Source organism: Dermochelys coriacea, chromosome 4, assembly GCF_009764565.3.
Source record: "Dermochelys coriacea isolate rDerCor1 chromosome 4, rDerCor1.pri.v4, whole genome shotgun sequence".
NCBI classification, from domain to species: domain Eukaryota; kingdom Metazoa; phylum Chordata; order Testudines; family Dermochelyidae; genus Dermochelys; species Dermochelys coriacea.
In genome coordinates this window covers 18,187,159-18,213,082 of record NC_050071.1, presented here as the reverse complement: position 1 = coordinate 18,213,082, position 25,924 = coordinate 18,187,159, and the positions used below count along the sequence as shown (strand labels likewise).

The window sequence follows — 25,924 nt, the reverse complement described above, 5'->3', positions numbered from 1 at the left end:
GTGCTTCTAGCTCTGCATTATCTGCCTCCTAGTGGTGTCCTGCAGCCTTTGGTTCCTGGATAGCAATAAAGAGCTGATTGCCACCTGGTGGCAAATAAGATACACTTACATATTTTCAGTCTTTGGTGTGTTGGGGGGGGTGCGGAAGGGGGCTAATTTATATTTTTAATAAATGTGCTACTCTTGGCAAGTTGTCTGTGATCAAGTACATTCCATGGAGGAAGAGAAAGAAAATGATTCAAACAGCAACCAGTTAACCCTAAAGGCTTTTCAGTTTACAAACAACAAAAAGACTATTAAATGTATCAGGAGCCCTTGGTTTATCCTACATTCCTTCTATACAATATTCAGTTAAATTAGACATTAATGGACAAGGTATTTTTCCTTGGGAAAAAATGTTAAGCTCCATACCCACACACAAAAGTCCTACAAAAAAATTTTCAGTAGCTTGTTTTCAGAGGCTCATAATGTAGTTCTGTCCCAGTTAATTGGTGTGCTGGCCAAGATGGCAGTCATCACAATCACTTACACATAGGAGCACTGCCATTGACTTCAGCAGGACTACTCACGGACATAAAGCTAGACGAATTTATGAGAGCAGAAAGAGGCAGGGGGTGTAACTAGCCCCATAACCACAATACAAATCTCAGCCAGCTTTTCTCCAGGATTCTTAAATGTAACCCTCCTCTGCTCGGACTCCATTGATGCTAAATTTGAACTCTAAGCCCAGTATAAGTTCCCTCTACTGTTACATCTATAGCATTTCTTTATTAAATAGAAGTTATCCCACTCCTCTTCCCCACTCACCCCCCAAAAAATTCTACAAATTAAAAATTATTTTCAAGTAGATACTAAGCCAGGAAAATTTCAGCCCATATAGCAAAAATGTCAGAAATTTAGCAAGAAGACAGGGGTTTACAAGGGAAGCTATTATACAACCTTGAAGTGGTTGCTGCTTCTGCTGTCCTTGTAATAACAAAGCTTCAAGTTTACCAAACTGAGTTTTAAGATTCAAAATGAACATACAAAATGAACTCTGAAATTTGCTCCTTATTGCAGAGCTACTCAAAGCTTTTGTTTAACAGGGATTACTATAGCCTCAAAGATATTCCTTTCCATCCTTCATCCCCAAGTCAGCTCTCATTTATTGCCCCTTTTTTCATATGCACCTAAGCTTTCCAGAATACTTTGCCTTTTGGGCTGATTTTTTTTTTTATTTATTAAATGCTTGGTCTCTGCCCAAAGGTTCTTTTTAACCTCAAAAGTTGGAATCAAATTTCTTTGCTGTTTTTGAGTGGAGATACCACATTCCTCCACTCAGAAAGACAACAGCAACTTTTCCCATTGTGTTAATAAAAATCTATGAGCCATGTTTATTCCATATCCTAGGGTGCACTCAGCCAAGATTTAGGCCAAAATTTTCAAACTTCATTAGTGAATTTAGGTGCCAATTTAAGACACTTAGATTTTCAGCTCCCGGATGCTTAGCACTTTCTGAAAAGTTGTATCTACTTAAGGTACATCACCTTTGGCCCCTAAAAGTTACTAATCACTTTGGAAGATGTAGGCTATAATCCAGGGGTGGGCAAACTTTTTGGCCTGAGGGCCACATCTGGGTATGTAAATTTTATTGTGGGCCATGAATGCTCACAAAATTGGGATTAGCGGGTGAGGGCTCTGGCTGGTGTGTGGGCTCTTGGTTGGGGCCAGAAATTAGGAGTTCAGGGTGTGGGAGGAGGCACCAGGCTGGGGCAGGGGATTGGGTGCCAGGGACTCCAGCTGGGGGTGTGGGCTCTGGGGTGGGAGAGGGGATGAGGGATTGGGGTGCAGGAGGGTGCTCTGGGTTGGGACTGAGGGGTTTACAGGGCGGGGGGGGATCAGGGCTGGGTCAGGAGGGGGTCGGGGTGCAGGCTATAGTCACTGCTTACCTCAAGCAGCATGTCCCCTGCTCTGGCTCTTGCACCGAGGCATGGCCAGACAGCTCTGCATGCTGCCCCATCCGCAGGCACTACCCCTGCAGCTCCCATTGGTCATGGTTCCAGGCTTATGGGAGCTGCGGGGGTCATGCTTGGGGCAGGGGCAGCATGCCGAGCCTCCGGCTGCCCCTATTTGTAGGAGCCGGATGGGGGACATGCCACTGCTTCTGGGAACCATGCGGAGCCACAAACCCCCAACCCTGCTGCCTGGCTGGAGTGTGAGTTCAAGGGCCAGATTAAAACGTCTGAAGGGCTGGATGTGGCCCCCAGGCTGTAGTTTGCCCACCCCTGCTATAATCCAATCTGCAATTAAGTTTATGGAGGACCTTCACTGAGTTTCAAATCAGACCCACAAAACTGCTCATGTCAGTAACACTGCTAACTTCAGTGGAAGGAATTCACCTGAGAGGTTCTCATGTACATATAGGTTTGGGCCCATAATTTTCAATTAAAGAATAGCAATTTTCATATTTAGGAGCATACAGGAAATCCCCAGTTTATAATGACCTATTCAGCATTGAAGAAGTTTTTTTTTTTTTTCTCTTAAATGAGTTCATAGTTTGTTACAGGATCTCGTGCTGAGGCTCATTGTTATTTGCATTTAATTTTAAGTTAATTGGTCTAGTGTCTCTGGGTCCTGTTCTAGTTTCAAGTTCAGTGCGCATTGTGTTGAAGCAGTTTTCCCTGCGTACAAGGGCCACTAAGTCATTTTGTTCTTTTAAACCAAAGGCAAAAAAGCAGGCCTATGTTAGCAGAGGTTTGATTAAAATAGGTTGGACTCCAGAATTGTAGCATACTACTATACTTGTTTGAGCCAGATCCAACTCTCATTGAGGTCAATGTTGACTTCAGTGATTTATCTCCTACTATTTTCACTTCGTTTTCTGACAGTGTGTTAAGTAGGAACATAGGCCCAGAGCTACAATCTCATGCCCAAGATATATCAGGAGCCTCAAATCAGGTATCGCCCCACCTATTGCACTGGCACAGCCCAATTCAGGAGGCATGCTCCGAGCATACCTAACTACACACAAAATGGCTAGAGAGAGAAGAGGGATGAGTACCCCCAAAAAAATAATTCAGTAGACTATGGGATATTCAGATATGGGAATCTCCTGCTGAAGCTGTTTCACTGTGAATAAATAAGATGCGTTGGGCCACAGAGCACAAGAGTAAAGCTTACTTAGCACTAGCTGTTAGGACACGCACCTGAGAGGTGGAAAATTCCCTGCTCCCCATCAGGTGGGGAGGGACAGAGAAGAATTGAACCTGGGAAGTTCCCCAACGAGGGGACTAAAGGGAGGCTTCCTCTGCCATTATCTCTGCAAGAAACTGCTTAGGCTCCTGACTCCCATCTGTGGATTCTGAGCAGAGATGGTTGCATAATGCCCTAAGAAGGGCTGGGCATAGGCCACACCCCTCCCTTCAGCATCTGCCATTGACTATCTTAGGTGGCTCCCTACCGAGCAGGCTGGCTTTTGTGGATCCCTTTTTTAGGCACCCGTTTCTCCCTAGGCATTGTCTAGGACGACTGGGTGGCTAGGTGTTGCCATGCCCATATCCTTTTGTGGATCTGAGCTACACTGCAAACCATTGCCCAACTGAAGAGAAATAGAAGCCAGAACGAACAAGTTAGAGGAAAAATACCATTACCAGAGACTCATTAGAAATATAGAATTTATTTCCCATTTGCAGTAAGGCTGCAGTACATGTGCATTCCCAAGAGGCCATTTCTTTTACTGTAAATGACACATGAATCCTGTTTTGGTTTGTAATAGATATTGCTAGCCCAGCCAAGTATGAGCTGTGTTGTGGTAGCTGATCCCCACAGATTTTTGTTAAGCTGTTAGCATTATGCAAAAAGAAGAATTTACTGCACTTATAATAAAAATGCATCTGCTATAATACACAGAGGTATCCAGTTTCAGTTATGGAGCTCCCAATCATCTCTTCCCTTTACTGTTCCCAGTCTGAAGCAGCACAGTAGTTTAGGGAATAGTTCCAGTATGCAGAGATGTTTCTAGAGGAATCTCCTAAATATCTTCTCAGGTATCAGTTTCCATTAGAGGCAAATCTAGGGTTAGAGGCCATTCAAGGTCCTGGTTGTGTTTGAAGAGAATATTGTTCCGATTGCCCACCTCTCCCCGCACTGTTTAGTGTCTGTCATTCTAGGTTATTCAGCAACTCCCTACTTCACATACATAGAAATACAAACCAATGGAGACAAACAGACCTGCATCAGGACACCACTCAAACCGCAAGATTAGTTAAGAACTAAACAACAAAAAAGCCAGCCTACAAGCATGATGAGAGAGAAAGCAGCTGTTCAGGAAACAAAATTTGTTTCCAACTTCCGAGTGACTTTAGCAAGAAGAGTTATTTGCACACACAGCGTCCGACCAGATTCACTGTATTCACTTCCCTTTCAGAGATTCAAGAGAGTCATGTTTCTCCCCCCCCCCCAGTTTTAAGTCTGGTTCTATTCCACGATACCTGGAGCTGCAATTCAGTGGAATATCATGCTTGCAATAAAAATACATAACAATATACTGTTCTGCCCCATCCACATAAAGGATATTCACACACATGAGAATAGGTTTGGTTTTTCTCAAAAACCCACAGTATTCTTGTCAGAGCTAGTCCTGGGAAGCTTAGTTGGAAAAGCTGGGATTCAGTCAGATTCTGCTCCCATTGATAGATTTCCTGTTGATCCATTTCCTATTATCATCTTGCTGTAGTTTTTCTGCTGTTGCTCCTTGAAAGTGTCTTTGACTTTGGCCCTTTTCAGACCGCCATCCCTGGAGTACAGAAGACAAAGGATGCAGTTAGACGTTATCAACAACATTAGGGAAAAAATGAAGTCGGAGTTGAGCCACTAAATGCCTTTGATGATCTGGGCCAAAGCCCTTAAATATATGCACCCATGTAACTTCATCTTTACTTCAGTGACAGTAGTGCTCGCACAAATAGTATCATTTGTCCCTTATGTTACTTAAATTCCATATCCCATTTTTCTTGGCTCTGTAGATCATTGAATCCACTTGTGCATTTTGACTGCTCTCATTAGGGCCTCGCTCTGGAGTTTTCAGCATGATCTACTTATTTTATAGCATTACATGCTCTTGGGGTACCATAAACCCATACTGAGGCAGGATGTTCAATGGGTAGGAGCTCTGCAGACCTAGGTCCTAGTCTCAGCTATGCTCCTGATCTGCTGTGTCTCTTCACTACAGTAATGTCACCTCTATGTACCTTAGTTTCTATTTGTCAAATGGGGAAGACTGTATTGTGCTTTGAAACTTTTAGCTGAAACCCACTGTTCAAGAGCTCTAGATTGTCATCATATAAATTATTAAGAAAACCTTCTTTCATATGAAAGTGCCTGAATAGCCAACTCTCTCATTATCTACCATATCCTAGCTAAGACCATTTAAGTTAAAGATCACAAAGGTTGAGGCAGTCAAAGCTGTCTAGGGGATTAACACATCTTCAATTATATAGTGAAGTAGTGTCTAAGTCCACTAGACAGTTTAGAGAGAGTCTGAACTACATTCTCTACCCATTAAGACTTAAGACATGTATGCAAAAATGTCACATTAAGTGCAAGCAGAATCACATCTCATACCAGGAAAGCTCAGTCAGTCCTCCTTGGTGAGCAATGGCTGACTTCACTCTGTTGGCAAACTGGACAGCATCTTCTCCTTCCTACAAGGGATACATATTAGAGTCAAATTTACCTATGGATTTAAAAAAACACACACCACACAAACACACACACACACACAGCTGTGCTACAAGTCCTACAGATTCTTTAGTTTGTGACCAGAAAGCTTTTGCTTTCAGACCATTAGGCTTTGTCCTGTTTTGTTTGGGGTTTTCGGTTGGGTTTTTTTGAGGAGGGTGAGGGTGTGGGGGGGGGGGTGTCAGAGAGGGAAGTGGAGCAGCTTCGACACATTAAGCTCATTCTCTGAAGATCTAGTTTTTATCCTTGAAGGAAAAGAAGGCTGTTTGTCCACTCATCAGCAACCTGATACTAAATGGAAGATCACACACTTCGCATGCAAATTTAAAAATCACACCTCCCAGGCAAATCTAGCACACATTTTAGGTCTGTTTTTGAAGTGATGGCAAGATGGACAAAGTTTCCCTCAGACAGATTGATGACTTAATAATAAACCAATTTTCCAAACAGCGAGTGTTATTCTTAGCAACACAGCTCACATTAGCATGAGTAATTGTGTAGCCATTGTGCCATCAGCATTTAGTTCCAGAGCAACACTATATGGACAGGGACAGCCTCCTTTTTCAACAGCTAATATACTGCAGATACATTTCATGCTTAAATACACTGAGAAATGCAAAATTTAAAAAGAAGCTGAACAATGCTACTAAGAGCACTGAAGGAGGCTCAATTTAAGATTAATTCTCTAAGCCATACTTATTTTACATCCTATACAAATCAACCACCAACCATATGCAAAGATACCTCTCTGACCATCGGTGGCATGTACCAGACGTTGCACACAATGGCCCAACTCGTCATTATTCGCAACAGGTAGCTCACTATGTCGTATTTGCTGCTGTTCCAGAACGCATCTCCAAACTGAGGGTCATACTGCAGAGAGGCAAAAATAGTAAGTTTAAGTAATACAGATCCAAGGTGTAAACACATGTTAGGGCATTTAGGCTGTATAGAAGGACATTAGTAACCATTATACATTGGCCTCCACCCCCAGAGTACAGCATGGGGAGATACTGTATATTTTTTACAGGGGTGTAAAGTCTAGCCTGGATTACAAGCTTCATTTTCCTATTCCTTCAAATATTGACTTGTTAATTCATGGGCTGGTCAGACCACCCCCTGCCTACTTTCTCTCCAGTCTTCCACATTGTAAGGCAAACTCCAACAGAGCCCACCAATAGGTTTCCACTAATTTCAAGTGAACAACTCTAAAGAGACTGAATTACTTTCATTCATGGGTATTCAGTTGTTTGCTTTCCAATGGCCAAGTACACCAGAGGGCCAGTTGCAGAGCATGTGCTTCTCCTAGCAACAGTATGAGACAAACTCTTGTCCATCTCCCACACACCCACTGAGCAGCCAGACCTTTCTACAGGTAAACAGCAGTGTCTGGAGACATATTGCTATTGTATTTTACCTTGATTGCAACTGGATAGATGGTCCCTCCTATTTCAAAGCTTCCTTTCTTAAACATCATTACTGATGTGTTGTTTATACAAGTGCCTGGACAAAAGAGAAGTCAGAGTGTTTGCAGTCAGGAAACCTTTGTTATGTATTCTAATGGAGTCAGACAGCAGGATTATACCAGTTTGCAGAGCAAGCAGCCACTGGGGAACAGTAAAAAGCACCTCCAAGAAGAATGAGTTAGTCTTTCCAATGTCTGTGCTTTGTCCAGGCCTAAAGATTGGAGGTCAGAGAACGGTGGGGCAGTGCTCCCCTCCCTGTTGCACTAGAAGAGTAAGGTTGAGGTTTGGGGGAAGAGGATGGAGAGGTAGGTAGAAGCAGGGAGACCATGCATGATACACAACAGGCTCTCTGCATCAGAGAAGGATTAAGCCATTTGTGGGAAAAACCCTTTCAGCCTTCTTCCCCTTCATCCCATCATTTCTGGGAGAAGCTGGGGCATCCTGACACTAGATGTTTCCTATTACAAGTGTGGAACAAGATCTGTTTGAGCAATAGGAGTCACAGCAGGACAACCAAGAGTGACATAAGCACTGAGAAGAGAACTAAATCCAGTGGAATGAGAGTTTACCTTCTGGAAAAATTAAGATGGGCAGTTTGTTCTTAGCTGCTATGTGTTCTCTCAGTCTGTAGAAGCAGAAAGAAGGATGTTTAAGCAATACATTTTGAAACGGGATTAATTTTTCCAGTCACATATGTACATTCGGCAGAAACCAAAAGCCAATGTTTGATGCAACACATCACTGTGCGTCTAATTCATAAAACGGGAATATCATTTGAGCCTAGATTCAGCTCTCTACATCCTTTAATAATTAGTCCTACCCAGTATTTCACCAATTATTCTTACTTCAAAGAGACATCCCCAGCTCTCTTGCGCATGGATATATGAGGAGAGAGAGAGAAAGAGCACGCGTGCGCGCAAGTTCAAGTTTAGCCTCTATTAATGGTTCTGATTTTTTTTTTAAATGCAATAAGTAGAGCAGGTCAAAATTTGTTGTAAAGAGCCAGTAAGATTTCCCTCCCCCCTCCCCATGAAAAATGGTGCTTTTGTGGCAAGCTCTAGTAATAAGTTGCCAATATACTGTGGTAAGAAGAGGCAAGTTTTCAACAAGGGTGTTTGTGAAGAAGCACCTCTCTTGCAAGTTTCACAAGCAATAACTGAGGGGTTAAAAAACCAAACAACAAGTTTTGAAGGGCTGACGCACTGAGAGGAAGTAGAGTTCATGTAAGAGATGAATGGCAAAGTTAAATTTAAGTTCTAGGCTGTCTATCCAGAAAAAACTTCTTGGCAGTAAAATACTTTAGGCTGTGGCACACTCAAGTGGTGGAAGCCCCGCTGATTGCAATACTTAAACAGGCTGAGCAAAATATGCAAGTTTGATAAAGGCTAAATAATCTTGGTTCTAGTTATCAAATCATAGGCCTTCTCCATTTCTGAAATATCTATAGTGTCCACAATTCTCTCTCCTTGATCTTGGTTTAGTAGACTTTCTGGAATGCCCCTTCAATCTACCATTTAGAAGCCAGGAAGGTGAAAGACAAGTTTATCCCTTAAGACTACCCTGAAAATTCTACACAAAATTTAGGATAGGATACAAACACTGGCATTGGAATCCACCTCCAACCAGCAGGTGCTCCTTTGATTGAATCAACTGGGACAGAAAACTTAGTTTGAAAGTTTTTAGTTTGGAAAGTTATGATGATCAGGATGATTGGATAAAGATTTCATCTCCTGTCTTCTCCTCCCCACCCCCAAAACCAAAAACAAAAAACCCCTTTGGTCATCTTCTGTAAATGAAGTAGTTAGTGAAGGTATGCAAGAAGAGAAAGAAGGATGAGAGAATGTGATTCTCCCCAGTTAATGAGAGCTTCCCTCCCTTGTTCCCTCCCAGGATTGGAGGTCAGCTATACCTGACTCAGATCTCTAAGGAGGAACAAGTCCATTCCTGAGTCAGGAGAGGGATGCCCTTTACAACAAGCCTGACGCTAGACTACAAACTTCATAGATACAATAGAAATAGTAGTGCTATATTTCAAGTACTGCGCTAAGGGAAAGTTCTTCCTTGCTACATGACTATACTGTACTTTGAGGAAATCTTGCCCTTTCCAGGAGCAGCTCAGTACAGTAGGTAACTTAATCTAAAACCGGCAAGTCTGTGATGTTTAGAAGGCTCCAATTTAGAAGACATTTCAGAAAGAGCTACAGGTAATTCTATTTCATGATAAAATTAAATATTTTGTGAGTAAAGTTAGATCCTACCTCCCAACAGTAAGTCCCAGTTTGGGATTTACTATGGCTTTTTCTTGACATTCATGTGGGAAAACAATTTAGATTATAATTGTGGAAAGAAACAGCAAGACACTTGGGTACCTGCACACCAAGTGTCCCTGGCAGCAGAGCTATCAGATTAACCCCATGTCAGAAGTCCTGTGCAGTCACACCTGGAATACCTTTGTCACTGGAACCTTTTGTCCAAACTATTTTACTATAGGAAGAGATCCCAAGAGTGCTTAATGACTTTTCAAAATATTGCCCCATTTCAGCAGTATCTCACTCGTCTGCAAGCACACACTTGCCTATTCCCTCCCCATCTGTGGGTAACATCCAAGTTCCATTTCTGTTGCAAATTAGATGCATAGTAATATTCCCAAAGAAAAATAGTGTAGGATTGCTCCCACAACTGCAATTTTTCCCATTCACTGCATGCATGTTGCAAACAACTGCAATCCCCATCACTCCAGACTATGGTAATACACAATCATAGAAGGAGGTTGAGTCCTGGTATTCGCAGTGTTTCTACAAGGTGTTTAGCATTTAGAACAAGGTGGCCAGATATATTCACTGCAGATAAAGTGCTTCTATATAGTCTGGCCTTTCACCCTCCAGAAGAGGCAAGACTGTTAAGCTACTGGCATGCCAAGGCCACTGCCTATCATGCTGACCAATGACTTACTGTTTCCTTATTGCCCCCACCCTGCCTGCATGTCTGTGTCTTGTGTAATACTTGCGTTGTAAGCTCTATGGAGCAAGGGCCATCTTTTTGTTCTGTGTTTGTACAATGCGGTTCTGGCCCATGACTAGGGATCCAAGATGCTACGATTGTTATGGTTAGAATAATGCCATTTTTCACAGCTACGGCAGCACTCAGCTGAGTTATTGCCCATTCCTTACCTTTTTGTCACTAGGTGGCGGTCTTTCATTTCCGAGCGTTCAAACCAGATGTGGGGACAGGCTTTGACAGTGGATCTCTGAATAAGTCCCATTAGACCCCTGTGAGCCTGGCCAACCTGCAAGCCCAAATGAGACAGGCTACTATACGAAACTCATGGCAAAATGAAAGTCCATCTGCTTAATGCCTATTTAAAAATATTGCTATGCATCTCCCAAACTTGAGCTATGCAATGTACAAAAAAGAAATCCAGTAAAAGCATTAGTTTCCTAGACACCTAGGAAATACAGTACTGGATAGTTGGTCTTTTAGCACTATTTAAATACTATACAATCACGGTTCAAACCCTGAATATATATGACAGTAGAAAGTAAAGAGGCAACTATTTTGTTAGCATTTACTTTTGTGCATCTTCAGGAAAAAAAAAAAAAAAAAAAAAAAAAAAATCACAAGACCCTTGAGGCTGCATTTTTCTGATGTGTCAAGTTTCCACTCACCCCTGTGAACAGTCTCTGCACACAGCTAGAAATCCCTTTAAGCACGTTCAAACCAATATGGTGGTTACTAAAGGCACTTGTGAAGTTCTGCTTTCACAAAATAGTTTAGAGTTTGTATCGTCTTGATCTCATACATATTAGGATGAGCATATATCTGTGAGTATTAACCCATCTAAATTTGTGAAGTTTTATATGCTTTTGCATGCACACCAAGAACTGTGCACCAACTGCATGAACAGAAAGATGTTACTCATAATGCAATGAGCATCAATACTTGAGAAGTCTTCCTCTTTCCATTCCAAACCTTGTCCTCTGCCTTTACTTTTATAACCTTTTAGGCAAAATATTTTGCAGTGCTCTGATCTACCAGTGACTTGCACAGATTTTAGGTACTGTCAGTCACTGAAGCGTTATAATAGGAAAGTTAACATTTACTAAAGATGAAAGTTGGAGTTTCATACCATCTTTGTGCTATTACCACATCACAAGCTACACTGAGATGCCCCCATCTTAACCTGTTACTTCCTTTTTTCGGGGCATTTCACAATCCCACTAATGCAGCTACAAAGTAGATTTCTATTCTAAATCCCATCCCCAGAGCACTACCTGTAGCCAGGCTCAAATGTCAGTCTTAAGCTGCATGATGGGCAGGCCACCACAAAAGATAGTCAGCTATTGCCATTATTCATGGGTGCCTTTTTACAGGCTGACACATTGGGTGTATTTACACTGCAATAGAACACCTGCAGCTGACTTGGGTTTGGTGGGCTCAGGTTGTGGGTTATAAAAATTGCAGTATAGACTTGTCAGGCTCAAGCTCCAGGACCCTGAGAGGGTATTCCCTTGGAACAAGTCTGTGGCAGCAGAAAGTTACTGGGCTTGTTCTTTTGAATGACTAACACCCAGTTTAGTTAGGTCATGACCCTCACAGTGGGCAGCTTTAGTAACACACACAAGAGCCAACATCCCTCTCCCACAGCCTTCTTCACAGCTTCCACGACAACAGCAATAAGAAGATCTGCTAGACAGATCAGATGGTAGCAGGAGTTTTACTTGACAAGCAATTTCTTCAGCACTACATGCAAAATACACCTCCAGCACTTGATCACAGGGGCTGAAGGAGGCCTGCAGCTAGGCCCATTCATGAAAGTCATCAGTAGTCTTAGTCACTATCAGGCATTAACTCCATTTTATCATTATATGCAACTAAGCAATTTAGCCTGTCTGCTCTATTGTAATGCAGAGTGCTCTTCAAATGCAGACAGAGACAAGTCATTGCAGGGTCAGGCACCTGTGCTGTCCGAGTTATTCCCAGGTGCACTTTATGAACAGTGCATTCACAGCAATTCTACTGGCCACCAACTTTCAACCTTGACACCCAAGACAAGCTTGCTCAAGGACCAAACACCCCCTTCCTTACTTACACTGAAAAAAGGATTGAGAGCAAAGGCTCAGTTCTAGAGCATTGAGCAATAACTTAGGATACGTCTACACCACAAATTTTGGTGTCATTGTAGGATGGATAGGCTTTAATCTAGCTAGCACGGGTAACATAGATGCAAAGATGCAGTGGGCATAGGCTCTAGCAGACTAGCAACCTGAGTGTGTAGCCCATTGGGCTTGTACTGGGGCTGCCAGCTTGTACTTCCATATCTTCACCATTACGGTTACCTAAATTCGTGAGATTAAAGCTAGTGTAGATATGTCCAATCACACCTTCATCTGCCATGTAGACATATCTGAAGCTTAACAATGCAGTGTAAAGAAATGCATTTTTAATAAGTGATCCAACAGATTCCATTTCTGTGACTTCTGCAATGGTTCAAGATTCTCATTTACACTTTGGTCTGAAGGGGTCAAGTGCTCATACACAACCTGGCAGAAGCCATGGAGTTTATCTGGGATCTCAGGATGCACGTTCATTCTAGAAAATGCTGCGAGAAGTCAGAGATCCTTCCCATAGTCAGAGGCTGGTGACCCACTGGGTTAGTACATAGCATTTATTCTAGACATCTGGAGTGAGACCTTAGTTTAGGTCACAAACTTTAGTGGCCTCCTCCTGATTGCTACTGTGTAAATCAACATCACAAGTTTTCACTTCTCATACCATTGCATAGCATCCGTCGTTGGTCAGGATTAAAACATCTATTGGAGATGTGTGGTTGGCAACACATATACCTCCTTTCTGTGGTCTGTTTTCCCTGCAATGACAGGAAGCATCATTCACTTAACTGTACAAAACATAACTATGTTGCTTTGTTGATTATATTCAGTGTTTCACTAGTTCATAGGAGACGGCATTTCAGTGGAATAGTAACAGCAGCAGTTACAATAATTTTGTAGGCACCTGCAAGCTACAACATGGTTGTGATTATTTTCTAACCTACAGAAAATTGTTGGTGAACAAATTCTGTCAATTTACAGACTAGACCTACTGTTAATGAAAACAGTGTTAAATAGCATTTGGACCATGCTTTGAGAAGAATTTCTGGTAAGATTTAGTTGTCACACTATAAGCAAATAAGCAAACACTGAGCAAATACCTTCATCATTCAGCCACTCTACCTGTGTAGCAGAGTCATGCTAATTCCATACAGACCAATTAAAGTTCATTGAAAGAGGTCCTCGCTTTGAGACATACCACCATTGACACCACCAAAAAACAAAATTACCACCTTTGTCCTATTTGTCTAGAGTTATGTATCCTCTTTACCAGGGCCATCCCTACAGGGGTGTGGGGCCTGGGGCGGAAGTGACAGATTCATCTCTTCCTGGACCATCCAATCGCACCAGCCCGTAGGGCCCCACCAAAGCATGGGGCCCAGAGCCATCGCCCTGATTTGTCCTACCCAAGAGATGGCTCTGCCCTTTACAGTAGTGGAGTGCAACACACTTACTCACTTGTTATGGTATGTGATGGTACCAGACAGAGCTCTGACGAGGATCCGGGAGGATGTCAGGTGGACCAGTTCGCTTAGCCAATCTTTAGCGCTGAAAGACACGTACACTTAAACCTCCAAACAGTCTTGGAAGGGAATTGTAATAGAAGCTGTTTTCCCTCAACCCTTGAGAAATGTTCCAGTTACAAGGACTAGGCCAAGACTTTATTGCAATAGTATAGTGTGTTTAGGGCAGTGCATTGGGATTCTGGGAACTTTGGTCCTATTCCCAGCTCTGCCACCAATCTGCCGCAACACCTTGGGCAAATCACTTCACCTCCCACTTGGTCTTGCCTATTTAGATAGTTCTACTCCAACGAGCCTGCCATCTCAGTGTGTTTATTTTATATACACACACCCCAGCACAAAGGCAGCCCAACCAAGACTGACTCCCCAAAGGTGCTTCCATACTATAAAAAGCGGTGATGCCACTGGTAGAGACAACATAAATAGCAGAGATCTCCCAGGCTCCTCTGGATAGCTTGGGGAGAAACCAGAGAGGCAGACCAGGGGAACAAGTGAAGAAAGGAGTGTTTAGCTGCTGTTCAGAGTAGCACTGCAGTTTAGAGTGGCATTGGGGTTTCATTCTCAGTTATTTCCATAATGAGCATGCTCACTTCAAAGGTAAGGAGAGGGGGTTTTGTTGTTGTTTGCCTCCCTGCAAAATCAACCTAGACCCTAACAAATCAATCTGGATTATGACAAGCATCAGTAATGAGAGGCCCTCCAGGCCAAGATAGAATCTCAGTTACACAGATGCTATCCCCTTAAAATGATGGGTTAGCACAAGTGTCACAACTGGAACTTAGTTAACAGTTCTGTTGGTGCTGCAAAGGAGGATTAGAATCCAGCTCAGGGCACAGAGCCAGGCTGGCCCTGCACATCCAAGGGAAATAAGACCACTTTTAAAAGACAGCCTTGATCACTAAAGAGGGAACGGAGAATACGCACAATATTTCCTTTCCCAGTCACTCTTTGGACTGGAATCACCACTTCAGAGTTTCTCCATTGCAGCAAGTATTGTTTCCTTGTTTGTTGCCTCTCACCTCTCCCTACCCCACCTGACTTTCCCCATTTTGCCTCTCACACTTGTCTTTTGCTTTCCCCTTCATCCTCCTCTGCTCCCAGGAACTCTGTTAGTCTCTCCTCTTACCAACTCAGTACCACATTTTCACCACCATATCCTTCACTGTTGACATTCTCCTCATACACCAGGAGCGGGCAAACTTTTTGGCCCGAGGTCCACATCAGGGTTCCACAAGCATATGGAGGGTTGGGTGGGAAAGGCTGTGCCCCCCGCCAAACCTATATTTCCCCCTCCAACTTCCCACCCCCTGAATACCCCCCCTCAGAATCCCCGACCTATCTACACACACACATACCCACCCCTAACTCCTTGTCCCCTGACCACCCCCTCCTGGGACCCCCTGCCCCTAACTGCACCCCCCCCGGGACCCCACCCCCTATCCAACCCAAACAGGTTAATTAAGGGGAGGGGGACAACACACACTTACCTGCTGTTTGGCAGCTGCCCTACAAGTGTGGTTCCCACAATCATTGAAACAATCCCAATGGCAAACAAGGTAACGCTAAAAATGAAAAGGAAGAGACAAGACTGTTTGTCTGCAGCAAGAAGATCCCTATTGGAGGGGAATTACAGCAATTCATGTCACAAACATCTAACTAGATGTACTAGAGAACATTAGAATGCTGAAGAGTATCTGATGAATATCCGAGCCCCTACAAAAGTTTCAATTTTAAGATGGGGGAAAGAAGTAAAAAGGAGCAGTGCAAGACTCCACAGTGACGGGTGCAGCGTGATAACTTAAGTCCAGTTTGCATGTTCGTCATTGTTTCTTGCAGGACTCAGTTACCTCAGAAACTGCAGAGTGATCATTTCACATTAGTGCATATGTGACACAGAGGCCCATTGGTGGGTTACTGCTGAAGTGAGGTGTAGCTCACGAAAGCTTATGCTCTAATAAATTTGTTAGTCGCTAAGGTGCCACAAGTACTCCTTTTCTTTTTGCGAATACAGACTAACACGGCTGCTACTCTGAAACTTGCTGTGTGTAAGTAACTCTGATCAGACCCGACATGCTCACTGCACCTAACACATTGTTGTCATAATCTGTATCGCAAAGGTGTCATGTAATATCATTGGAAAACAACTCCCTGATCATTAATATTCTTACATAATATACCTATGTCCGGTTAATCTACAACAAGTTATACAGATATGCTGATAATGTGACTAAAACATGTTTAAACCAGACACCTCAGGGGAAGTTGATAAACAGGGTCTTCCAGACAAAGGAAAGGGGCCAGCACTTCAAGCCAGATATAGCCAAGGACAGTGGGCTATTCATTTGCATCTGTGATTGCAAGAAGATGATTTGCATTGTAAAAGTCACCAGCAGGAAAGAGCCAGTATGGCATCTACATGGATGTAACACCCAGCAGGGGTATCCCCAGATAAATTTCATTTCAAAGGTTTACTGGACTATAAAGAGTAAGGGAGAAAACCCATTATTATCCAAGATCGCTAAAAGTCTCAGGAAATTGACTATAGGTGAGAAATCTGCTTAGACCAAGAATGTAACCTTCTGAAATTAAGTTTAATTTTAGAAGCGTATTTTTATTTGTGTTTGTAACCATTTCTAGCTTTATTTCTTACACTTAGTAAGACTTAACTTTATGCCCTTTTGTTAAGAAACTTCTCTGCCTTTTACCGTAAACTAACTCAGTGCTTTGACTGAAATGGAAGGATTGTCAGCCACCGCTAAGTTAATAAGCTGCTCTCTGTACTATTGCTTTAAAGGAGCAGCAAACTAGATATGGTTTTGTGGATGCTACAATAAGAGGGGCTGCAGAAAGATGTTCTTAGGGGGAGAATTTGGGACTGGAAAGGTTGGTGAGTTCCCCTTACAAAGAGTAAGTGGGTGGTGGGAGCCTGGGTGAGATCTCATGCTTGTAGGCTGGCTGTTGGTGTCAGGGCTGTGAGCTACAGCAGCAGAGCATTCTAGGTGCCCAGAGTTGCAAGAAGTGTTGGCTGAACCCCTTACTGGCCTGGGTGAACCCCAGCGTGTCACCACATATATACACACACACACACACACACACACACACACACACACACGAAAACCCAGTTTCCCAGTACTTGGCTCACCGAAGAGGCAGCAGGAGACAGTAGCGGATGAGGACCCCAAGGACCCATACTATAGTCAGACGCAGGCTGATGTACTGGAAGTTGACATTAGTCCTTGTAAGGAGGTTCCAGGAGACTAATTCCTCTGAAGAAAACCTTTGGGTGACTTCATCTTCCACAATAGCCTCAATCCCCTTCTTAGAGAAATAGAACACATCCGAGAGTTCAAAGTCTACTCGGTACAGGCCCGCGATCTCCTTCTCCATAGTGGTTTCATCTCTCTGTATGATGCCTTAACAGAAATGTGAGGAAATGACTAGATAATTGAACAGAGAATGGATTTAAACAGTTCTGTTGTCACAAAGGATTACTTGCTGCTATATGCCACTCAGATAGTGACCTAACAATATCTGAGCCACATATGTTTGACTGCCAGAATAGTGTGTCATGGATTTGCAAATACTATGCAGCAGGTCAGTTCTTCATCACCCCCACCCCCAAATTGCAGACACTTAGGCAACAAGGCAGACTCTTTCCTTCCTGTCCGCTCTCTCCCTGTGGGTTTCCTAAACCACATATAGGATGAACATTAGAAACTAATCCATGTGTCCTCACCACAGCTCCACAGTCACTCCACAGAGAAGATACAGGTGGGTACTCTCATTCTTGCTTCAGTTACTCTGGAAGATACATATGCTTTGTCCCTTAGACAATAGCAGCTTAGGACTAGATGCAAGAAGTGCTCCACTTGGCAAAGTACAGAACAGAGACCCAATCTCATTTACATTAAGATCCCTTTACACCACTCTGGCAATGCAATAGAGCCTTCCAGGGTAAATTACACTTACTCCAAGACCACTTTGCACTGCCAGAGAAGTGTAACCGACTTGGGCACAGATTTCTTCTCCCCCTGTGTTACAAACCATATTTAAAGTGTTCATTCTCCACTCCCCAGCATCTTTCCAACCCTGGCACCTGTTTGTGTTGGACATCTTTGTTCACCACCACCCAAGATGCCAGTTCTTGGAGCACAGACTGGCTAAAACCTGAAAAGCTGCTGAAAATAACTCCTCTTTGGCTAGACTTGCAGCTAGCCTGCATTTGGCACCAGTTCAGCAGCACCCCAGTCAGCAGTGGCTCACAAGCCACAAATTGTATTCGCTTAACTGAGAAAAATCCTGCAGGCAGTTGTACCAACAGTTCCTGTAAGAAAGCAGAGCCCTACCCGCTACTATTTTATTTCACAAGACGACAAAAATTGAACTGCAACATTTGAACTTTGTCCATGTAGTGCAAAGGGAGCCAAGAAAAATATGAGTTGTTCAGAGTTGCATTAGAAGTGGCAATATTCATTGCCCAATGTTTTTATTATGGCATAAAAATAATCAAACAGGCCTGTGCCATCGCTGAGTACCTCTTGGAGATCAGGGACAAAGTGTAAGTGCTGACTAGAGCTGAAGTCCTGCTTACGCAAGATTTTTTGAGGAAATCAGTAGTAGGTGTAACCACACATGAGCTGTTTACTGATGTGATCTAGTATTTAACCGAGAGGCAGAATGACCTTGTGGTTGGAACACTGAACCGGGATTAATATCAGAGTTCAGTTCCCAGTTTGGCCAGACTACATGGCCTGGGGCAAGTCACTTGACTTCTGAGCTTCCGGCTCTCTACACTACCACTTTTGTCAGTCAAGGGTGTGGAAACAAACAAAAAACAAAACAAAAAACCCCACCATACACCTCCCTGACTGACATCAGTTTCACCAACAAAAGTGCTGGTGTGGACTGCGCTATGTGGGCAGGTGTGGGTCTCCTGCCAATGCAGCTAGCGCCACTTGTTGGGGGTGGTTTAATTATGCCTGCAGGTTCCTGCCATCAAAGAGCGGCTATGTGGGAGACCTTACAGCAGCAGTTTTCATGGTGCAGCTGTGCTGCTATAAAGGACCGTAGTGTAGACATAGCCTCAGATCCCATCTGTAAAGTGCACATAATGCTCACTCCCACCCTTAACCTCCCTCTATTAACTAGGTTTTGCCACCCTTTGCACTGAGTAATACCTTACATAAGCAGGCCTACTGAAATAAATGGTGCTATTCTTGGAGTAAAGTACTATTCCATGTAAGTAATGTTATATTTAGACCCTGCCCTGCAATCAAGTGCAGAGTGACTAAACCATTTAAAGGAGGTCACAAGTAAAAGCAGCAGAATCAAACCCTTAGCTCAGGGGTGGCTAACCTGAGCCTGAGAAGGAGCCAGAATTTACATTGCCATACATAAATGTACATTGCCAAAGAGCCACAGTAATATGTCAGCAGCCCCCGCAATCAGCTCCCTCAGCACTTCTTGCCCATCAGCAGCCCCGCCGACCAGCACCTCCCAATCACCTGTTTTGTGGCATGCAGGAGGCTGGGGGGGGGGGGGAGGGGAAGAGGCACTGCAGGCTGAGGGGCGGGGGCAGGAAGAGTGGAGTGGGGACAGGGTGTGTGGCAGAGACAGGGGTTGAGCAGTGAGCACTCCCTGGCCCACTGGAAAGTTGGTGCCTGTAGCTCCAGCCCCAGAGTCGGTGCCTACACAAGGAGCCGCATATTAACTTCCGAAGAGCCGCATGTGGCTCCGGAGCCACAGGTTGGCCATCCCTGCCTTAGATTACAGTCTCTGCCCCCAAGGATCTTGCATTTTACTCTGTGCCTGACAGTGCCAGCCACAATCGGTCCCCGATCTTAGGCCTCTGGGTGCTACAACAGTAATTTAAGAAGATTGGTATCTCTTTATTCCCCATTTTAAAATAATCTGTTCCCCATTTTCCTCAGGTTAATATTACAGAGACATTCTTCATTCAAAATTCTTACCACCGAAAGCAGAGTTCTTAACTGCCTTTGCCTGCTCCTGTTTGACTCCTTTCTGGATTCGTATTGTGGCCCACTGTTCAAGAGAAAAAAAAAAAAAAAAAGGAGTGTGCATTTAAGAGATAGTGTTTGATGTTGTAACATTTGCTCACCATTAAAAGAGCTTCCTATAGAGTAAATGGTACTTCCCTTGAAAGCCATCTGCATTAAGTTCGCTTCACTAGACAGACAAACCATCACCTCCGATTTTGTTCCTGTTCTGAAGCGTCTTGATACAGATAAAATCCTGCCAGCAAAAGTCAGTGGAAATCAGTAGTCCTAGACTCACTCTGCCAACTTTTAATTGAATAGAATGCCGATTCATAAAGTCAAGAGTAGACGTCATCACAGGATTTTTTTTTTTTTTAAAAGGGTTTCATTAGTGGTCCTCAGCATCCAAGCAGAGCAGAGACCAAGCAGCTATAAGTCATGCCCCAGCTGCCAGTCATATTATGTCAGTAGAACCTCATCTTAGAGCGTGTGTGGGGAGGGGGGGGTGTAGAGGGAATATTCTATTGCTCATGGCTACAGAGATAAGCTAGAGACAAGGGTATTCGATTTTGTGCGAGTAGACAGTTGGCAACCGTAGGCCCGAGGCTTATGGGAGCTACCGCCCCCTTCCTCCCAGTCTTCTTTTCTCAAGACGAAACATGCCCCCTTTTTTAAACCTTTCCTCATAGGTCAGGTTTTCTAAGCCTTTTATCATTTGTTGCTCTCCTGATTGTCCACATCCTTCTTAAGGTCTGGTACCCTAAACCGAACACACTTCTCCAGCCGAGGTCTGACCTGTGCTGAATACAGAGGTATTATCTCCCATGGGACACTACTGTTAATACACCCCCTGAATGATATTAGCTTTTATTACAGCTGCATCACATTGTTGGCTCGTATTCCATTTCTGATCCACTATCATCCCCAAATCCTTTCCAGCAGCATTGCCAGCTAGGCAGTTATTCCCTATTTTGTAGTTGTGCATTTGAGGGGGGGGGTTCCCCTTAATGTAGTACTTTGCACTTACCTTTATTGAATTTTATCTGGTTGATTCCAGACCAATTCTCCAGTTGGTCAAGATCATTTTGAGTTCTAATATGTCCTGGGTTCTTGCAACCCCACCCATCTTGATGTCATCTGCAAATTTTATAAGTATACTCTGCGCTCCAAGTCACTAATTAAAATGTTGACTAGTACCAGTTCCAAGACAGACCCTGTGGGACCCCTCTATATACATACTCCCAGTTTTTCAGTAGAGAGCAAATCCCAGTATGATCTTTCAATCTGTTGTGCACCTAGTTTATAGGAATTTAATCTAAACCACATTTCCCTAATTGCTTATGACAATATCATGTTGGACTGTGTCAAAAGCTTTACTAAAATCAAAATGCATCACATCTGTAGCTTCCCCCCCCCATTCCACTAGGCCAGTAAACCTGTCAAAGACAGACCTTAGGTTGGTTTAGCATGATTTGTTCTTGATAAAACCATGATGGCTATTCCTTATAACCCTATTAGCCTCATGGTTATTAAAAAGTGATGGTTTAACAATTTGTTCCAGTATCTTTTCAGGTATCAAAGTTAGGCTGACTGGTTTAATTCCCCAGGTCCTCTCGGTTCCACTTTTTAAAAAGACAATACTAGATTTGCCCTTCTCCAATCCTCTGTGAGCTCACCTGTCCTCCAAAGATAAATTGCTAATGGTTCTGAGATTACTTCAAGAACTAATTGAAATACTCTAGGGTAAATTTTGTCAGGACCTGCCAACTTGTATATATCGAACCTATTTCCCCCCCCCCCCCCATTCTGCAATGTGCTCCTTCCCCCAGCTGTTAGTATTAACTGTGACCTGGTCCCAATCAGCCTTTTTAATCAAATTTGACACAAAAGAGACATTGAACACCTCAGTCTTCTTGATATCAGTGATTAGCTCTTTTTCCCCTATTAAGCAGAGGGCCTACACTTTCCTTTGTTTTTCTCTTGCTCCTAATGGAGTTATAAAGCTACATATAAACTACATGCATTGTCTTTGGTGTCTGATCTAAAGTGCAATTTACCTGGGGTAAGTGACTGGTCCTTCAGGACTGGATGTAACCTGAATATTGTTGTGATTTTTGCTGTGAGGGACCATGTATCAAAGGCAAGCTTGCCTAGATGGCAAGATAATCTCGTTGGGTACTCCAGTTTGTCTGTGTCCATGTTACAGTGCTTGAGAAGTTCACACTTCAGACTTGTTTGGTGAAATCTACACATGGAACTCAACCAATTTTGGGTTTGTGCCCCAGTTCTTAACATTCTGCCCAGAGGTTGGTGCTCATGCTCTTAAGCACTCCAAACAGCTTGGCACTCCTGATTTGGTGGTCTATAGTAGACCTCTACCAGGTCATCACCTATTCCCCCGCCCTTTTATGTTTATCCAGAGACTTTCAACTGCTCTGCCTCTCACCTCCTTTCAGACCTCAGAACAAATGTATATACTCTTGATGTAAAAATGCAACACCTCCTCCCTTTTACCCGTTTGTGCTTTCTGAACAAGCTGTACCACTCTAAAACAGTATTCCTGTCATGAGATTTATCCCACCAAGTCTCTGTGATGCCAATTAAGACTTCCAGTTTATTCCACATACTCCTTGCACTTGTGTAAAAGACAGCCAATATGTTGAACAGATTACCCCACTATTTTCTGTTGTTGCTCCTATGACCTTATTTCAGTTTACCATTTCCTCCCCCAACTTCTAGCCCTCTGCCAAGGTCCCTTTTTTAATATCACCTGCCCCTTTGAACCTAGGTAAGGCCATCCTCATGAGGCTGGCGAGTCCGTATCTGAAGATGCTCTTCCCCTTCCTGGTTTGAAGGGCTAGTACATTTTAATTGTCCAGTATATATCTGCTCATTGCTATGCAGTTCTGCAGTACTCCAAGAATTACAGATTCTCAGGGGGATAGATCATCTTGGTGATCCAAGAGAGAAACAAACCAGAGACATTTAATAACACAAATCCAGTCACCATTTTGCCTCTTCACACTTAGTTTCCAATACAAAGACCTGCTAGTTCATGGACCAATGCTGTACATGTACACTGACTACACAGATAACTGATCTTTCATTGAGTGTTTGTTTCTAACCCGGAAAGCTTAAGAAGATACTGGCTGAGGTAGATTGGAGGAAGCAAGTTTTCAGGACAACCTGATTGTCAAGCAAGTATTTTTTGTCATATGTTGCTTTAATCCCTTCTCTCAATAGTTTTAAAAGACAGCATTTGTACCTCTGCTGGGATTCCCTCTCCCAGGAAACCACATGAAGGTTTCCAAGATGCTCATGCCATCACATGCAGCTTCTCTTCCCTCACCCCTTTCATCCTATGCCAATACAAAACGTTTGGGGGCAGGCAGGGCCGGATTAAGTCAGGGACTTTAAGGGCTGCAGCCCAGGGCCATAGCTCAAGCGGGGCCCCGCAAAAATAAATCAGGCAGCGATCTCCAACTCTGGGCCGCTAAAAGTCCCACAGTGTGGTGAGGTGCTCAGGCTACCTGCCTGCCAGCAGGTCATAGCCCCATGCTGCTTCCAGAAGCCGCTGGCTGCTAGCACATCTCTGTAGCCCCTGGCAGGAGGAAGGAGGCGGTTCCACACACTGCCCCCACCCCCAGCACCATCCCTGCAGCTACAGGGGTGGCGCTTGCGGGCATGGGCAGTGCACAGAGGCATGCTGTCCCCCTCCTCCCAGGGGCCACAGAGATGTGCTAGCAGCCAACCTCTTATAGGAGGTAAGCAGCCTGCCTGAGCCCTACTGCGCTGTCTGTCAGTCAGGAGCTGCCTGTAGTAAGCGCCTCCCGGCCAAAGCCTGGGCCTCACACCCCCTTTTCCACCCCAACACCCTCCCCAGATCAGAATCCACCTCCCTCTATACTGAATCGTATACAAACTCCCTCCCAGACCCTGCACCCCAATCCCCTGCCCGCTCCTGAACCGAACTCCCTCCCAGGAAAATGACTTTTATACAGAGGCCCCACAAAATCTAATAACCCCAGGCCCACAGGAGAGTTAATCCAGCCCTGGGGGCAGGAAATGTCTATTATATCTGTACAGTGCAGAGCAATTGGTCAGACCAGGACCCGCTTTTGGCCTCTAGGTATTACCTTTTTCAGATAAATGGCAAAAATATGAATTACAATAAGTTGCATCCATGATGTAAAGTTCTATCTTTCATTACTGGTCCAGGCTAGACACACCTTGGTAAGTATATTGGGTTTTTTCCCAGCCAATTGTCTTAGAGTAGTGATCAGAGACAAGTTTTGATCCCTACCTGTTTTGCACGAGAAAAGATAGGAATCAATAAAGTCACCAATTTAGAGTTTAGAAGGAGCAGATGGTGTCTCATTTGGAAGCATTCCTGATAAAGTTTAATGTTATTGCTGCACTACTGTAGACAACTAAATCCATATTAAAGGCAGAATCAAATAGGTCTGAACACAGCAGAAAACAGCAGCAATCCTGAAAACACAGGATATTGAGACATGCATCTATAGTGTTTGCAAAGTTGCAACATCACAATGTACAGCAATGCTTTGCAAGAGAGGTAGCCATCTTCAAGGCAGATAAAAACTGAAGTGCAATGTAAAGTAAACAAGGTAACATCTACAGCTAAGATGCACTTGTCTGTCCTTCTCAAAGATGCACTTGTCTGTTCTCCTTTCATTTGTCATTTTATGCTATTTTAGAACATAAAATTGCTCTAAAATAGCCTGATCTGGGAGCTCCATAGTCACTTTTCCTACACAAAATCTGCTATACCACAGCAGAGTCTGGATTATATCAGATTGCAATGTGCTTGGTGGGGCACACAAAAAGAAAGGAAATTTCATCATTTTCTTGAGTTCATGCCTCGGTAAGAGGAGTATTTACTATGGGGAGAAAGTGCTACCATGTAACATTACCTAGTAACAAACATCAGAACCATGGGTTAAAACACTCATTACCGTCTTTCTGTGTAAAGAAGACCAAGCCATTTATAGCACATGAACAACCGAGCACAGGTTCTTTACAACAAAAAGCTACCATGTTGTAACTTGACCCGAGGCACAAGGGGAGATATTCCATCTAGTCACTGGTTTCCAGGAAATGTTTTGTGCAACAGTATTTCTTGAAACATGAGTAATATTGCAAGATATTGGCAAGTTTGATATGCTTTTCTGGTATTCTTCCCCCTCCTCCCCTCTTTCTTGTGCTTGTTTCAAGAAGCTGACCAAAAAAAGGCAGGGAGGGGGCAGCAGTTTTTTCAAAAATCAGATTTGCTGTCTGATCTATCCACACAAGTATTGACGCTCTAGAAGGCAGCACTTCCCAGCCCCCGAACTGGAAATGTGTAGCCTCAGGTAGCTAATATTTTGGAAGTCATCAGCTGTAAAACCTAAGAAAGGAAATGTGACAGATATGGCAATTTCCTGCATTAGCCTGGATGTACTTTACTGAATCAAGTTAAGCCAATTTAGGACTTCATTGTATTAAAAATTAAAGTTTACGCACAATCCCACAAGGATACATAATGTCTCTAGGGAGGAGACCTGACAAGGTAAGCCCTGGCAAGTGCTGCACTTCAGAGAACTATTTTTTTGAAATAATGTGAACTTTTAAACATAAATACAGCCATATGAGGTCAGACCAATGGTCAACATAGCCCCATATCCGGTCTTAAGTAGGTGCTGAAACTAGGGATGCTGCTGCACCCCCATCTTAAAGTAGTAAGAAAGCAGTAGTTTCTGCTTTGAGCTCCCCCCCATAAAAATTGTTCCAGCATCACTGCTATCTTCCAACAGTGGCCAGTGCCAGATACTTCAGAAGGAGTGATCAGGGCAATTTATCAAATCATCCAGTCCCACCTTCTGGCAGTCAAAGGCTTAGGGACACCCAGAACATGGGGTTGCATCCCTGACCATCTTGGCTAATAGTCATTGATGGAGCTATCCTCCATGAACTTCTCTATCACTGGGTTCAAAAAAGACCTTTTGGCCTTCATAACATCTCATGGCAATGAGTTCCACAGGTTGACTGTCCATAGTGTGAAAGAGTACTTCCTTATGAATGTTTTAAATCTGCCAACTATTAATTTCATTGGG

At 43.5% G+C, this 25,924-nt stretch overlaps 1 protein-coding gene across 1 annotated transcript in view; it reads right to left on the bottom strand.

The window, feature by feature from the left end:
• Nucleotides 1-3,639: 3,639 nt before the first annotated feature.
• GPAT3 (glycerol-3-phosphate acyltransferase 3) overlaps nt 3,640-25,924 on the bottom strand; it is a 29,500-nt gene continuing 7,215 nt past the window's right edge. Inside the window, exons 3-13 of the mRNA XM_038400337.2 lie at nt 19,785-19,857; nt 16,958-17,228; nt 15,303-15,377; nt 13,751-13,840; nt 12,957-13,050; nt 10,355-10,470; nt 7,754-7,809; nt 7,136-7,221; nt 6,463-6,591; nt 5,602-5,681; nt 3,640-4,774 (exon numbers count right to left, since the gene is read on the bottom strand). Of these exons, the coding sequence (XP_038256265.1) occupies nt 4,648-4,774; nt 5,602-5,681; nt 6,463-6,591; nt 7,136-7,221; nt 7,754-7,809; nt 10,355-10,470; nt 12,957-13,050; nt 13,751-13,840; nt 15,303-15,377; nt 16,958-17,228; nt 19,785-19,857 (1,197 nt within the window). The 3' untranslated portion in view covers nt 3,640-4,647. The remainder of the gene's footprint in view (nt 4,775-5,601; nt 5,682-6,462; nt 6,592-7,135; nt 7,222-7,753; nt 7,810-10,354; nt 10,471-12,956; nt 13,051-13,750; nt 13,841-15,302; nt 15,378-16,957; nt 17,229-19,784; nt 19,858-25,924) is intronic.